Raw genomic sequence first — 14,196 nt, 5'->3', positions numbered from 1 at the left:
CAGAATTCTGCAAATTAATATCCCCCCTTCCTGACATTTCGAACTTATCTTCAGATATAAAGCTTAGTAATCAACTAGTCTTGTGTTGCAAAGTTAGGCAACATATCAATTTAGGGAGTGAAATCTGAAGTTTAGATTTAATGGTACTCCGCTAAGAATGCTCTACTCAAGTGACAGAAACATGGAGGATGAAGTAGGTAGTGGACCACAATTCAGACTGTGAACAAAGTACTTTAATGAACAAAGTTGTCTCCTACCCCGGATTTCCCAATGGACTGCTGAATTTCATTAAGAAACTCCAACTGCTGCTCCGCATCTTCTAGTTGCCCTTGTATTAGCTGACAACGGATAATTCCTGTAACATATTAAAAGACTTTTTCAGGTTCATCTTCCTAGTCAAATACACACTTCGTTTTCCATAAGTTTCTTCAGGCTCTTAATAAAATGGTGATAAGAGAAGAAAAAGAACAGATTGATACTTATACTAATGCATATTTTATGTACTTTGAAATACCTGGGATAGAGAATGCATTAATTAATACATTAATATAAGCAATGTCATAAGGCACTTAACATGCAAATATCTTATCCCTAATATTACAAAGTTGAACACAGTAAGTCTTCAACTTGTTCTAGACTAACAGAAGTCAATGTGTACCATAAACTTCACTTCCAAATTCAAGAAGCAAAATGAAGTTGATCAAAAGATCCTACCCCCAAAAAAATTCAAATGTTTGACTTGCAGTAAGCATCAGATGTTTTGCCTTGATTATGGTTTCAACCTAATTTAGACATGTACAGAAGTGTGTACTTCTGTCTCTGCCATGGGCATAAGAGACTACTTGTTCCGTCAACTGCCCTTGAATTTATTCCTGCAGTGCCCAAAAGCTCTCTAGCTTTAACAAATGTAGGCAGGCACTTCACTAATATACTGAAATGATAATGTCTACTCCCTAGAGTAGAAAATAAAAACCAGATATTCAGATGACAGAACACTGCAACTGAAATACAATTTCATCTGGTGATGTATGTCAACAGAAAAAATGAGTGAGTTCTGGACATAGTCCAGGTAAAGAGAGGTCTGAAGCAAATGTAATGCTTCATTTACAAGTGAGTCACAGGAAGAATTGTTGTATTGTCCACAGCGGACAAAGGAAAAAGTTGTCCTGAGGAGATCCTGAAGTAAAACAAACACTGTTTTGCATTAGGCATGTCAAGGTATGCTCAAACACCCAGAATACATCAAACTGAAAACCTGGGTTCTAGTTTAATCAGCAGCACTGGTGTGCGACATGGTAAACCTATGAGTTACCACACTCCAGTATGAAAACTTGTCAATATTCAAGGATAATGAAATAACTGCACCAGTATTTATAACAGTTAAACCTCAGGCTGATGCATTTAACAAGTTTTGAGCAATAATCATGCATTTGCTCCCTCTCTTCATTTGTGTTTATTTCGCTAACACATACACAGCGAACCATACCCACAGGAGACAAGCACTGGATGACTAGATGGCTAATGTCAGTGTTTTTTCCTCATGGATCAGGCAGTATATGTGAATAAGACAGGCAACTAAGACAAGGGAGTAGAAGTATGAATGCTCAGTGTTGCTTATTTCTGCGCTATGGTAAGACACTAACTACCAAAGGCACTTCAGTACTATGTATTCTACAGTTATTTGCTTCCATGAAGTTAGACTGGTATCCAGATTTGCAACATGATTAAAATAAGAGGAATGAGTATATCATATGAATTACACTATCCAAGCAATAAGAAATAGTTACCTCATGTCTGCATATTAAATGCTATATGGACAAAAAGCCAAGAAGTACTGTGCAAAATAATAATGCCCCTATACAAAAGAGCCAATAACTGGAGAAAAGGAGAAACACCCCTATTAAAAAGTCTTCAACACCAATGATTTTTCAAAAGCCTCTTTCAAGGCCATTACACAGTTGGTTTTTTTTTTTTTTTTTTGTGACTAACCTAACACCCCAACTAGTCAGATCCTAACTAGGACAGATAAAGAACTAGAAATGTTACCTGGAAGAGATTAAAAAAAACAAAAAGGCAACGAAACCCAACAATAGGTAAAAGCATTTTTTCCAGAAGGAAGTCCGGGATATAATGGTTCAAAATTAGTGAAAGCAGACCTTTAGTGTAGTTTACTTAGAATACACTAAGCCAAAGCTACGTAAGAAATATTATGAACTTGCCATGTGGCAACTTTCAAAATATTCTCATAAATTGAAGTGTTTTTTCATATTAAAAACTATCCACAAAACCAAAAGATGCACACATTTACATCTGTCCTTACGCTTACTCTTACTTTAAAATTTCTAATTTAAAAAAAGAAGTTTCTCTCTTCAATAAGAGCACCAAAAGATGTATCCAGAGATGGGAAACTCACTACAAGGAAGACAGCATAACACAAATACAGAAAGTACTGTCCAGTGGTCCTGTTCTAATAGTTGTACTTATTCACAGTAGCAGGAAATTGAGAAAAACATCTGTGTCTTAAGACCAGCAAAAAAGAAAAATAAACTCAAGTGTAAGACCTTACCAGTTAGTGCAGAAACACTTGTTTCATCAAGGGTCATAGCAGTCTTGTACCATTTTAAAGCTTCTTTCACTTTCCCTTGTAGAATCATTTGGTAGCCAAGTTCAGTAGCAAATTCTGCATTGTCAGATGTCAAGTCAAATGCTCTTTCAACTAAGGTTTGTGTATGTTGAAGGATAAGTTGGTTCCTGCCACACTAAAGGTAAGAGTAATCTTTAAACCTTAAGTTTCTATTTTTTTAAATTCACTTAAAGATAGAAGTATTTTAACTCTCTTCAAGGTTTATTTTATAGTCTACACAATGAATATCACAGCAGCACCTGAAAAACATCTCATGTAAGACAAATCTGATGTAATGGCATAAAAATTTTAACAGTAAAGTGTGCTCAGTTAAAAAGTAAAAATATAATACCATACAATAAAGTTCCACAAAACTGATAGTTGCTTTGAATGCCTTCTTAAAAGGGTTCTAATAGAGATTAAAGCAGACTTCCGTTTCAAGGCACTGTGATTAAGCTGAACAGTTGTCCCTTCCTATATTCTTTAAGACATTTGAGTATATTTTCATGAGAAATGCATTTCTCACTTAATAGCAAGCAATAAAAACATCTTAGGAATGAGATGGCTTAAGTATTTTAAGTCACAATGAATGCAAGACTAAAAATTTAGTAAAAGGCTACAGATGTTAACCTATTTCAATATTCTCCGAAACTTCTTAGGAGACATAACATCTGTACCAGAAAATAAAAACAAAACCAGGATCCATGGATATTTACACGTTGTGTAAAAAAATACTCACTGTTCTACTGAAAGCTAAAGCCATTTTACAGAAGAGCTGTGAATTACGTGGTTCTAACTTGTCCAGTGCTTTAACTAGGTCACCCAGTCTTGCTGAAGCCTTAAAGAAAGACGAATAATGTAATTACTAGTGGAAAGAATAAACAGATTAGAACAGAACAGTTTTCACTAGCAACATTTTACATATTTATGTAATAGTATCATGAAGTTTAGACTCAAATTCTCATGGCTAGGAGATGGATTGCTTTTGAATTTCTAGAAAAATAGGGAACAATAAAACATCTGTATGTCCTCTATGTACTCTACAAAAAAGACCATGACATGAGCTGTATCAGATCTAATGGAATAGTCCCATCAAGCAAGATAGTCTGTAATCCCTGACCTGTAAATCATATTATGACTTCTGTGCAATACAGACACACATGCTTTTCAGGTCCTGCAACACTGAAGTACTTGCAGATGCTCAGACATTGAATTTCACACTTCCTCAAACCACCTGAAGTACTTTAGCCATTTCTGAGGTTACAACCATAAGGTATATGTCAATCTAGACAAGTTTTGTGAGTTTCCTGAAAAATGGTACAAGCACCATATATGCAAACTACACACGTATATCCCTGTGTGGAAAGTAACTTTTTTCCTTCTGCTCTGAAGATTAAGAGAATTCTTATAGAGAAAAAAAAAAAACAAAAACCACACAAGCATTAAAGAATCTAACCTTGCAGACTGTCATTAAGAGATTATGGCCCCCTTCCAAAAATGCATTACTAGAAGACCTCATTACTTTGCTTATTTCTCTTGAAGTAACACAATGAATAGGAGGTTTACAGCAACTTATGAATTTAGAAGAGCATTTAAACAATAAGAAACAACTGATTTGAATTGGCATGACTAACTGTGTAGAGGAGACTTCTTTGGTTTGATTCCTTTTCTTTGAAAATAGGTAAAGAGTTATGTTTCCTTCCTTTCACATCCAGAAAACATCCCAACAATAACAGAGCAGCCACTTGAGTCAGAATAGGAAAATACATATCTTCCTGCACTTAAGTGGTACAGGCCTAAACACTGAATATGAGTGGGCAGATGCAAGATCATGATCTAGTCCCTAGAAAGGCCATGTTATGCTCAATAACCCACCATTAAAAAGGCTCACCTGGGGTATATTTCCTTCCCTGCATAGGAAGTGCAGGGCCTCCATTCTTATGGCTTCTAAATTGAGGGCATCTTTCTGCAGTAGTCTAAAACAAATCAAGAAGTAAATTTAAATCAAAATTTTTGATTCATGATCTGTTTCAGTGAAAGTAAGCCTTATTTCCTTCCTTTTTATTTTTAAGAGCTTTGGTAGCCTACCATATTTTTAAAAATAAGTTAAAAATAGTACCATCACACTTCATTTTATTCCCCTTGTAGGATAAAACTTGAATATGGATTGAAGAGTCCTCTACTTTTGGTTTTAATCTTCTCAATATTTGATAAATTTAATTCAAATTCATGTTCAGGTTCTTAAGTTGAGCTGGTCTGAGTATAACATTAGCATACGTACATAAAGCATTGAGAAAGCTTCTCAGGTATAAGTGCTTTCAGAAAAAAAAGAACAAAACCAAAAAACTAATCTTACTAAATAAAATCACCTTAACTTTTTTTTTTCTAAAATACCTCTGAAAAAACACAAGAGACAATGATTAAAAAAACTCAAGGTACAAGGGAGACAGCCTTACAAAACATTGACAGGGACAACTATCATAACTTCTATCATACATTCACTTTAAATCATAGCACTCAACTGAAGGCATGAGGTGGCAAAGCTGTGCTTATCTTAAAAAACAAAACAAAACACCTTCCTCCAAGATGGATTGATGTACAGATGTTGTACCCTCACAGAATTGCAAGGCTGAGCTCTAATTTTTTTATTAAATGGTAACTTTCTTCAGAGTATTCTTACAGTCTAAACATAGCAAGAACATAATTGTTATTTCATATTCAACCTATGTGCAGTTTCAACTGTCTGTTCCCAGTCCTGCAAGGCTAGTTGTAGCTTCATTTTCTTTATGAAAGCAGGAATGAAGTTTGGAAAGCTTGCAATTATCTGGTTCACGATTTCCAGAGCTCCTGAATAATTCTGTCGGACCTCAAAATATTGTGCCTAGTGGAAAGAGAAGAAGTCCCATCAAAGCCTACACATTCAGAACAGAAGTAAGAAATTCAGAATTTCTTTCATAAAGAAACTATCTTTCAGTAACAGTTTTGCTTCAGCATCAACCAGAATTATTGCAAAAAAAAAAATCAAAAGATGTGTAAAACCTTCTACATGGTAAGCAGCTCTATACCAACCATAACTGCAGGACAGTATTTACAACTAAGGACAGTTACAACCAAAAAAAAAAAAAAATAGATGTAGCTGAAGAATAACACTATCTTATTAGCTTTTTTTTTTTTTAGTGTTATTAACACTATCTTTATTAGCTTTTGATTAGTTTTTTTTAAACCACCTCAACATTTTAAGATATTAAACGTTACCCACAGATTAAACATCTTAACATTTAAACACAGCAATTCCATAATGTGGACAAGCATCACCAACTTCTATACTTTTTTGTGGTATGAAACCTCATTTCTTGCATACAAACAGATGAATAAAAAGTTTACTAAGTTACAATTTTACTACATGCAAAATACATGTACAAATACATATTCAGATGGATTCCATTTTGTCTATAATAACCTTTTTTAAAAAAGCATCAACATCTAATGGACCTTAAAGCATCATCTGGTATTTAATTTTATTCAAAGAAAAAAACACAACATATTAACATACTTAAGAGAAATACAGATGCACAGAAGGAAAGTTATTGGCTTCAGTTCATCTGAAGAGGCAGAAACTGTACTTAGAGAAGCAATATCGTACCACAGTACTATTTAATAGTGGAGAAAAGGTGAAGCAATACAGCAAGTAGGCCTCAGTGTAACATTACTGTAACCCAGATGTCCTTTTGTTAGTCTTCATCAACATAGAAAGTGTGACTTCTTATGAAACCTGGCTACTCATTGCAATTAACATTGTTTACCACAGGAGATAAAAGCATCAGCATATTTTTACTGTTGTAGTGATCAGTTTGTGGGATAACTGTTTTATATTCCTTAAATAAGTGATTGAAACTTCATTTCTGCTAAAACCTACTCAAGGTTGTAGACAAAAAATTCTAGTCAACTGAACAAAAAATATGACAGCTATATTTTACTTCTTGTATAAACTATTCTTATGGACAACTCTTCACAGAATCTCTCTAATCAATAATGATATCACATACTACGGTAACTAGCATGTGATTTCATTTTGATGTATGTGACACATTTTGAAAGTGTTCAAGTTAAGTAAACTTACTTTGCCAAGAAGAGCAAAAACATCGTTCCCTTCCTGAAGGGCTTCATCAAAGTACTTAACAGCTTTTTTAATATGAGTTTCTTTCCCACAGGTGAGATCAAGCCATGCTTTCAGAATCAACCCCTGTAAAAAAATAAATTAGATTTCTTAACTAACCAGCTAAGAAAATTACTGTATAGAATAGTAAGTGTAAAAAAGTAGATAAAGTAACGTATTTTAATTAACTATTTAAAATATTTATTTGAAATTATAACCAGTCTACCACACAACCTAAATAATAATTCATTCCAACATTACATTGATCAAATAGTTTATTTACTTAAAGGATTAAAAATGACAATGGAAATTGTCATTTCCATTTTAGCTAACAAGCTAAACAGGCAGAATAAAATCTCATGGAAATGATCACAAATGGTAAGGATATTTTCTGCAAATATTTAGGCAGAATTTTTTTTTTTTAAGCATTTGTATCAGACATTGATAAACTTATGGCGTAATGAAAAAGAAGAAACTTTGTTTTCTTCAACTACATGATTATAAAAAGCTTGTCTGTGAAGGGCAAAGATCTAACCTTTCTTCATAGTCCCTACAGTACCATAACAAAAATAGGCATCCAATTTATTAACCGAAAGTAATAATTTCTTCAATAAAAAGACATTTCACCTTCTAAAGATTATATTCCTTCTGTATATTCCAGACAATTACAGCTTTAGTTAAATAGGTCAAATATATGATGAAAATATGGATTATCTAAACAAATTTTATTTGCGATGAAAACCAAAAAGTTCACTAAACATGAGGTCTTTAATATAAAATCAAATAAGCATTTCTTATTTAAGACTCAAAGGTTAGTAGAAGACCCATATTTTGGAATTGCTAACATTCACTGTTATGATTTTTCAAACAAAAATAGCCTGAAAATCATATCCTCAAGCATGTAAAAGAATGAGAGGAGGTTTACTTTTTTTGAAATGAGGAACCCAATGAAATACCTTATCAAAACAAACAGTATGTATTAAGTGAAGCATACATCACTAAGTTTAAGGATAAACCCCTAACTGCCTCCCCCAGCAAAATCTAAAGCACACAACTCCATATTCTCAAATTAGAAATGGGGATCTAGCTAACTTACAGGAAAGAAGAATATCATTTGTTTTTAATTTACATTTAAATCTTAATGCACTTTTTAAGAAGTGTGCATGTCTCTCTCTAAAAGACACCCCCCAAAAACCACAATTGAGACATGCTGCATTTCAGCCAGAAATTTCTCACTATGCAATGTTTCAAAAATAGTATTTCTTAAAAGTAAAAACAAGAAAACAAAACATAAAACTTCAGTGAGTGAAGTCATAAATATTGCTATTTTCTTATTCCTTTTAGAAATTAATGTATTGTTTCAAGATGTTTTTAATTAAAAACGAAGAAATTCTTAATGGCTGATTTTTACTAGTAACTACTAATTTTATTAATAAGCTACAACACTTCAAAAGATAAGCTGTTTCTTAAATCTGTGATGTGTTTCCAGAAATGAATGTTAAGTATAGTTGAAGATTTAACTCATGTAATATATCAGGAACTGTAAAACCGAGTAATCTACTGCACCACACAAAAGAACCACGCTAAATACTAGTGTAATTTACAAGAGAGCAATGCTGCAAAGAGAACAATTATGCATTTAATATTAATAGCTACGCCTTGAAGTCATCAAGTAATTATTTTCCCCTTTCTTATTGAATTCAGGCTGATACCTTTAAAAATCATTAACACACTAAACTTTTACAAACTCTTCTGAAGATTAAAGATTCTTAAAAATATCAAATGTCAATGTCTACATAAATGGAGAACATATTGCTACATACAAGACTTACACAGGTTTTTAAAATAAATTACTCAGTAAAACCGTATGGAAATTTTGCCTTTAACAACTGCTGAAACTAAAAAGCCTCAATCCTCTAGTTATTTTTGAATGTGTAGATTCAAGACAGATGTCTCCCCCTAGTGAAAGTCTTTTTAAATCTATTGTGCACCATGACAATTTCTAGCAAGTAGCAAATCTGGCATAACTACATACTATTTTCATTAGCTAATGCAGGCCTTTTAACTGACAATGAACACAGACAAAAAAAGGCATTCTGAATTCTACTTTGTCCCTGTCAAATGCAATTAGGGTATTTAAAAAAGTGTTACAACACAGCTCATTGAAGGAAACCTCCAAATAGCACTGATGTAGTAAATCTAGCTTCACAATATACATAAATCCTATTATTTTACATAGAAAAAAAGTTACCTCCTTATCACCATTAGAAACTTTTATCATTCTATCAACATATTCACGGGCTTTGTCCTCACGACCAAGATGCCACAAAAATAAGCCAGCAAAGTACAGAGCCTGCTGTCCTGCTGTTTTACGTTGCTCCTTCATTTTTGTATCCAACTCTAGAATAGCATCACGATCTGAAAAGGTTTTGTTTAGATCCATTATTGATAGTGTCTCAAAATATTACGGGAAAGTAACACATAAGCTAACGACTTCCAAAGCAAACATTGTTTTCTGTATCCCACATTGATAAGTGCACAGGTATTCCCCCCCAGTTAAAAATATTACTTGGACACAGAAGAGGGTTTCCATTAACATTATCATTCTGTGATTTGAGTAAGAAACCAGCTATTTGTCAAGCTTCAGATTTGTTGCTGCAAATTCTGTCAGGTGAACATAAACTTATCACATATATATCAGCATCCACCAAGTAAACAACAACTGCAACTCAGTCTTAAAATGCTGAACACAAGAGGATTTAGGTCCAGAACCCATAGAAAATCTGTAATATGTTTCTTAACACTAAAGCTCATTTTCTTATATTCCAAATTTTATCATCTGTTGCCCTCATCAGGTTAATCCCATATAAAAATGTTTGATTTGGCATGTGGGACTTGATGCCAAATATTTTCTTTTGCCCGCATTCTTTTCTGGTCCTCTTTTTAGGAACCATTAAAATCAAATGTCCAACTCTTACTGCTATGATTTTTCTCAGAGGGTCTTGAAATGAATTATAAATTTACTACCCTACAATATTAGTCCCCAGAGACTGAAATAATAGTGAAGTCATTAGTCAGAGCTGTTTCACATCACACTGATTAAGTTGTTAACACAAGTTATAAATCCACAGTCAGGAAGACATAACTGCAATAAATTCATGACAATTCAGCTTACCTGACAGACTAAATACGCTTTTGAATGTATAATTCCTAGCAAAATAACCCAATCTTCAGACTGGGTTAACACAGAATTAGCAATATTTATCAAATCCCCCAGAAAGCACCATTGTTCAACTGATTTTTTTTTCTTTATTCATGAGGTCAGTGTAACTTGAAAGACAGTAGTACCTTGGATTTAATTTCCTTCTAAACATGCAGCTCTGCTCAAAACAGCTGATATGAGGCAATAGCAAACAAGAATCAGAAGCTTGTAACTATTTTTTTCCCCTTTATTTCCTCCTTTTCATCACAGTAAGTCAGTCATTTTTTAAGATGTTTTATTTTAAGACAACACTACTTTTCACAGCTTTGCATTTTGGTGGTTTTGTTAAATTTTGTTAACATTTGTTATTTGTTAAATTTTACTCAAAGTACTAGATACTAAGCCAAATGCAATGCTGGGGTGTACTTCTTGTAGTTCAGCAGAGTTAGTCTACAGATCTCAATTCCTAACACACCTCTGTTAAAAAATATAAACCATTACCAACTTAATTAGCATACCAGGATTAGGGCTCATTTTGTGAGCGTAAATCAGAGCCATCAACACACACAGTGACACTTCCTGTTTGTTTTTAATGGTCTCTAGTTGTCGAATACCGTCTTGGATGTCACCTAATGAAAACAAGAGCAGAACAGATTGTAACATCTTTCAAGATCAACCTCAAGGACTCCTGATTCCTTTTACTAAACTTTTTTCATCACTCATTCATTTTCACTTGTTTATGCAAGTCTTTCAAAGAAAAATAGGAAACAAAAAGAAAGTATTTCAATGCAGAGAACTTGAGGAGTTGTGAGCTAGTTCTATCAGCTAGCATGAAAATTAAATCCATCATTATTACTTGTTCATTGCATTGGGCTGTTTGCTTATATAGCCAGGATTTTTCACTTGCCTTATTTAAGTGTTATAAACATCTAGAAAAGAAAAGGTCTTCAAAAATAGGAATGTATGACTGTAAACCAAGAAGTATCAGGGAGCAGGGGAAGCAACGCAGCATCTCAAAGTCTCCTGACTCTCTCCTAATCACTTTCCACAGCCCTCCTCCACTTTAGAGTACTTGCTAGTATTATGTAACATGCCTGAAAAACCCAATTTATCTAGATAAACATCTCAAAGCAGCTGAATATCTATGAAGATCCTCCCAACAAGCATTAGCTGTCAGTTCTCTATATGCAGACAGATACAGCAAGGTTAGGCACAGTTGTGTTGAAGTGAAGAGATATGAGGTGGAACCAGCAAATTTATCTTTGTGATACAACGCAACAGGCATATGGTTGGGTACCAGGTTCCCTCCAAGAAAATGACCTGACCAACATCCACAGAGCCGCTAGATGAGACAGAGTATCACCATTCCTCACCTTGGCACTATGTGTGCTAAACCTGTATCATTCCAAGTGAGTATACGTGGCGTGGGGGGAATTGCAACTATGTAGTGCTTGTATGTGAGCTACTAAGTGTGGGTGATCTCCTCATCACGGAGAGCATTCAGACCTCGTTGACGTTATATTGTTTCCATGCAATAGCCTAAAAAGCGAACCTTGCCGTGCGAGGCAGGCCGGAGGAAGCACAGGCCAGCTTCCCCCTCCCGCCCCGCGTTACCTGTCCGCAGGTCGCCGTAGGCCCGGTAGAAGTGGAACACGGGGTGGCCGCCCAGCCGTCCGAGCGCCTCCTCCGCGGCAGCCCGCAGGTGATGGAAATAGCCCTCCCGGCAGTAGTAGCTCAGCAGCGCCTGCGGGACACACGGCCGCGGGTCACCCGGACACACGCCTCACCCTGGGGCGGCCCCGTCCTCAACTGCCCGACGAGACCGCCCTGCTGCCCCCCGCGCTGCTGCCCCCGGCCCCCCGCAGCACGCACCCGCAGCCCCTCGGCGTCCATCGCCACTGCCGTTGCTACCCAGCGCGGCCGGAACGGGCGGGGAAAGGCGCAGCGGCACGCGGCCATTGGCTGGCTCGCAGCATCGCGCCCTACCGTTAGCTAGAGGAGAAGGGAGGCAGGAGAGACACAGGCGGAAATACTGCGCCCGCTGCTCCCATTGGGCGCTCAGGGGGATCGGGGCGCAGCAGAGGCGGACACTTGGAGAGGCTGCTGCCATTGGGTGTTACCGGGCGGGTGGCCGGCGCTGAGCACGCCTCGGGGGTGGGGCGGGAGTGGCTGCGCTTGGCGGGTTCCGATCTGTGGAAGATGGCAGGGTCGCCTGGCCGCTCAAGTTGGCAGGCAGGCAGAATCGTAGAATCAGAATTATAGAATCATAAAACCATAAAATCATTTCAGTCAGAGTTCAGGTTATCAGTGAAATCATAGAATCATTAAGGTTGGAAAAGTTGATAACTACCTTTCAGGTAGTTGTAGAGAGCAAGGAGGTTTCCCATTAGCCTCCTCGAGGCTAAACCACCCCAGTTCCCTCAGCTGTTCCTCACAGGACTTGTGTTCCCGGCCCTTCACCAGCTTCGTAGCCCTTCTCTGGACACGTTCCAGGGCCTCGATGTCCTTCTTGTAGTGAGGGGCCCAAAGCTGAACACAGTGTTCGAGGTGCAGCCTCATCAGAGCATAGTACAGGGGGATGATCACTTCTCTGCTCCTGCTGGCTGCACTATTCCTGTTGCTATCCAGGATGCTGTTGGCCTTCTTGGCTGCCTGGGCACACTGCTGGCTCATGTTAAGGCAAGTGTTGACCAACACCTCAAGATCCTTTTCCTCTGCACAGGAGGAAATTTTGTGGCCAAATTGTGGGATTCAGCACTTAGCCACAGAATCACAGAATGATAGATTATTAAGGTTGGAAGAGACCTCCAAGATCATGTGGTCCAACCGTGCCCCTTCCACTAATGTCACCCACTAAACCACGTCCCTCGGTACCACATCCAACCTTTCCTTGTACACTCACAGGGATGATGATTCCACCACTTCCCTGGGCAACCCGTTCCAATGCCTGACTGCTCTTCCTGAGAAGAAATGTCTCCTAATTTCCAACCTAAACCACCTCTGGTGCAACTGGAGACCATTCCCTCTAGTCCTGTCACTAGTTATCTGCAAGAAGAGGCCTATACCAGCTCCCCACAACTTCTTTTGAGGTAGTTGTAGCGAGCAATAAGGTCTCCCCTGAGCCTTCTCCAGACTAAACCACTCCAGTTCTCTCAGCTGTTCCTCACAGGACTTGTGGCCCAAAACTGAACACTGTACTTGAGGGGTGGCCTCACCACAGCAGAATACAAGGGGACGATCACCTCTCTCGTCCTGATGGCTACACTATTTCTGATACAAGCCAGGATGCCATTGGCCTTCTTGGCCTCATGGGCACACTGCTGGCTTATGTTCAGGCAAGCGTTGAACAACACTTTTGAGAGGTCCAAAACAGAACACAGTACTCAAGTTGCAGCCTCACCAGCACAGAGTACAGGTGGATCACCTCCCTGGTCCTGCTGGCTACACTATTCCCGATACAAGCCAGGATGCCGTCGACCTTGGCTGCCTGGGCCCACTGCCAGCTCATGTTCATGGGAGCATCAATCAGTACCCCCAGAGCCCTTTCCTCTGCACAGCTTTCCAGCCACTCTATCCCAACCCTGTAGTGTTGTGTGGGACTGTTGTGGCCAAAGTGCAGGACCCAGCACTTAGCCATGTTGAACCTCATCCCATTGGCCTCTGCCCATCAACCGATCCTGTCCAGGTCTCTCTGAAGGGCCTTCCTACCCTCTGGCAGATCAACACTTCCCCCCAACTTGGTGTCACCTACAAACTTACTGAGGCTACACTCAGTTCCCTCATCCAAATTATCAATAAAGATATTAAAGAGGATTGGCCCTAACACCGACCTCTGGGGAACACCACTGGTGACTGATGGCCATCTGGATTTCACTCTGTACATTGCTACTCTCTGGGCCTGGCCATCCAGCCAGTTTTTAACCCAGCAAAGAGTGAGCCTGTTCAAGCCATGGGCTGCCACCTTCTCCAGGAGAATACTATGGGAGACCATATCAAAAGTCTTGCTGAAGTCTAGATAGACTACATCAGCAGCCTTTCCCTCATCCATCAGGCGGGTCACCCAGTCATAGGAGGTCAGGCAGGACTTGCCTTTCATGAACCCATGCTGACTGGGCCCAATCCCCTGATTGTTCCATATATGCTGCATGATTGCATTCAAGATGACCTGTTCCATCACCTCTCCTGGCAACGAGGTCAGGCTGACAGGCGTATAGT

The 14,196-nt window shown here is 38.1% G+C and overlaps 1 protein-coding gene across 1 annotated transcript in view; it reads right to left on the bottom strand.

Moving 5' to 3' along the window:
* Nucleotides 1–11,903, bottom strand: part of TTC21B (tetratricopeptide repeat domain 21B) — a 33,782-nt gene extending 21,879 nt beyond the window's left edge. The window contains exons 1-10 of the mRNA XM_032189784.1: nucleotides 11,854–11,903; nucleotides 11,596–11,725; nucleotides 10,500–10,610; nucleotides 9,031–9,197; nucleotides 6,744–6,866; nucleotides 5,347–5,504; nucleotides 4,515–4,599; nucleotides 3,363–3,461; nucleotides 2,567–2,759; nucleotides 258–355 (exon numbers count right to left, since the gene is read on the bottom strand). Of these exons, the coding sequence (XP_032045675.1) occupies nucleotides 258–355; nucleotides 2,567–2,759; nucleotides 3,363–3,461; nucleotides 4,515–4,599; nucleotides 5,347–5,504; nucleotides 6,744–6,866; nucleotides 9,031–9,197; nucleotides 10,500–10,610; nucleotides 11,596–11,725; nucleotides 11,854–11,874 (1,185 nt within the window). The 5' untranslated portion in view covers nucleotides 11,875–11,903. The remainder of the gene's footprint in view (nucleotides 1–257; nucleotides 356–2,566; nucleotides 2,760–3,362; nucleotides 3,462–4,514; nucleotides 4,600–5,346; nucleotides 5,505–6,743; nucleotides 6,867–9,030; nucleotides 9,198–10,499; nucleotides 10,611–11,595; nucleotides 11,726–11,853) is intronic.
* Between the last annotated feature and the right edge of the window lie 2,293 nt (nucleotides 11,904–14,196).

Source organism: Aythya fuligula, chromosome 6, assembly GCF_009819795.1.
Source record: "Aythya fuligula isolate bAytFul2 chromosome 6, bAytFul2.pri, whole genome shotgun sequence".
NCBI lineage: Eukaryota > Metazoa > Chordata > Aves > Anseriformes > Anatidae > Aythya > Aythya fuligula.
This window is presented reverse-complemented; position numbering and strand designations above follow the sequence as displayed.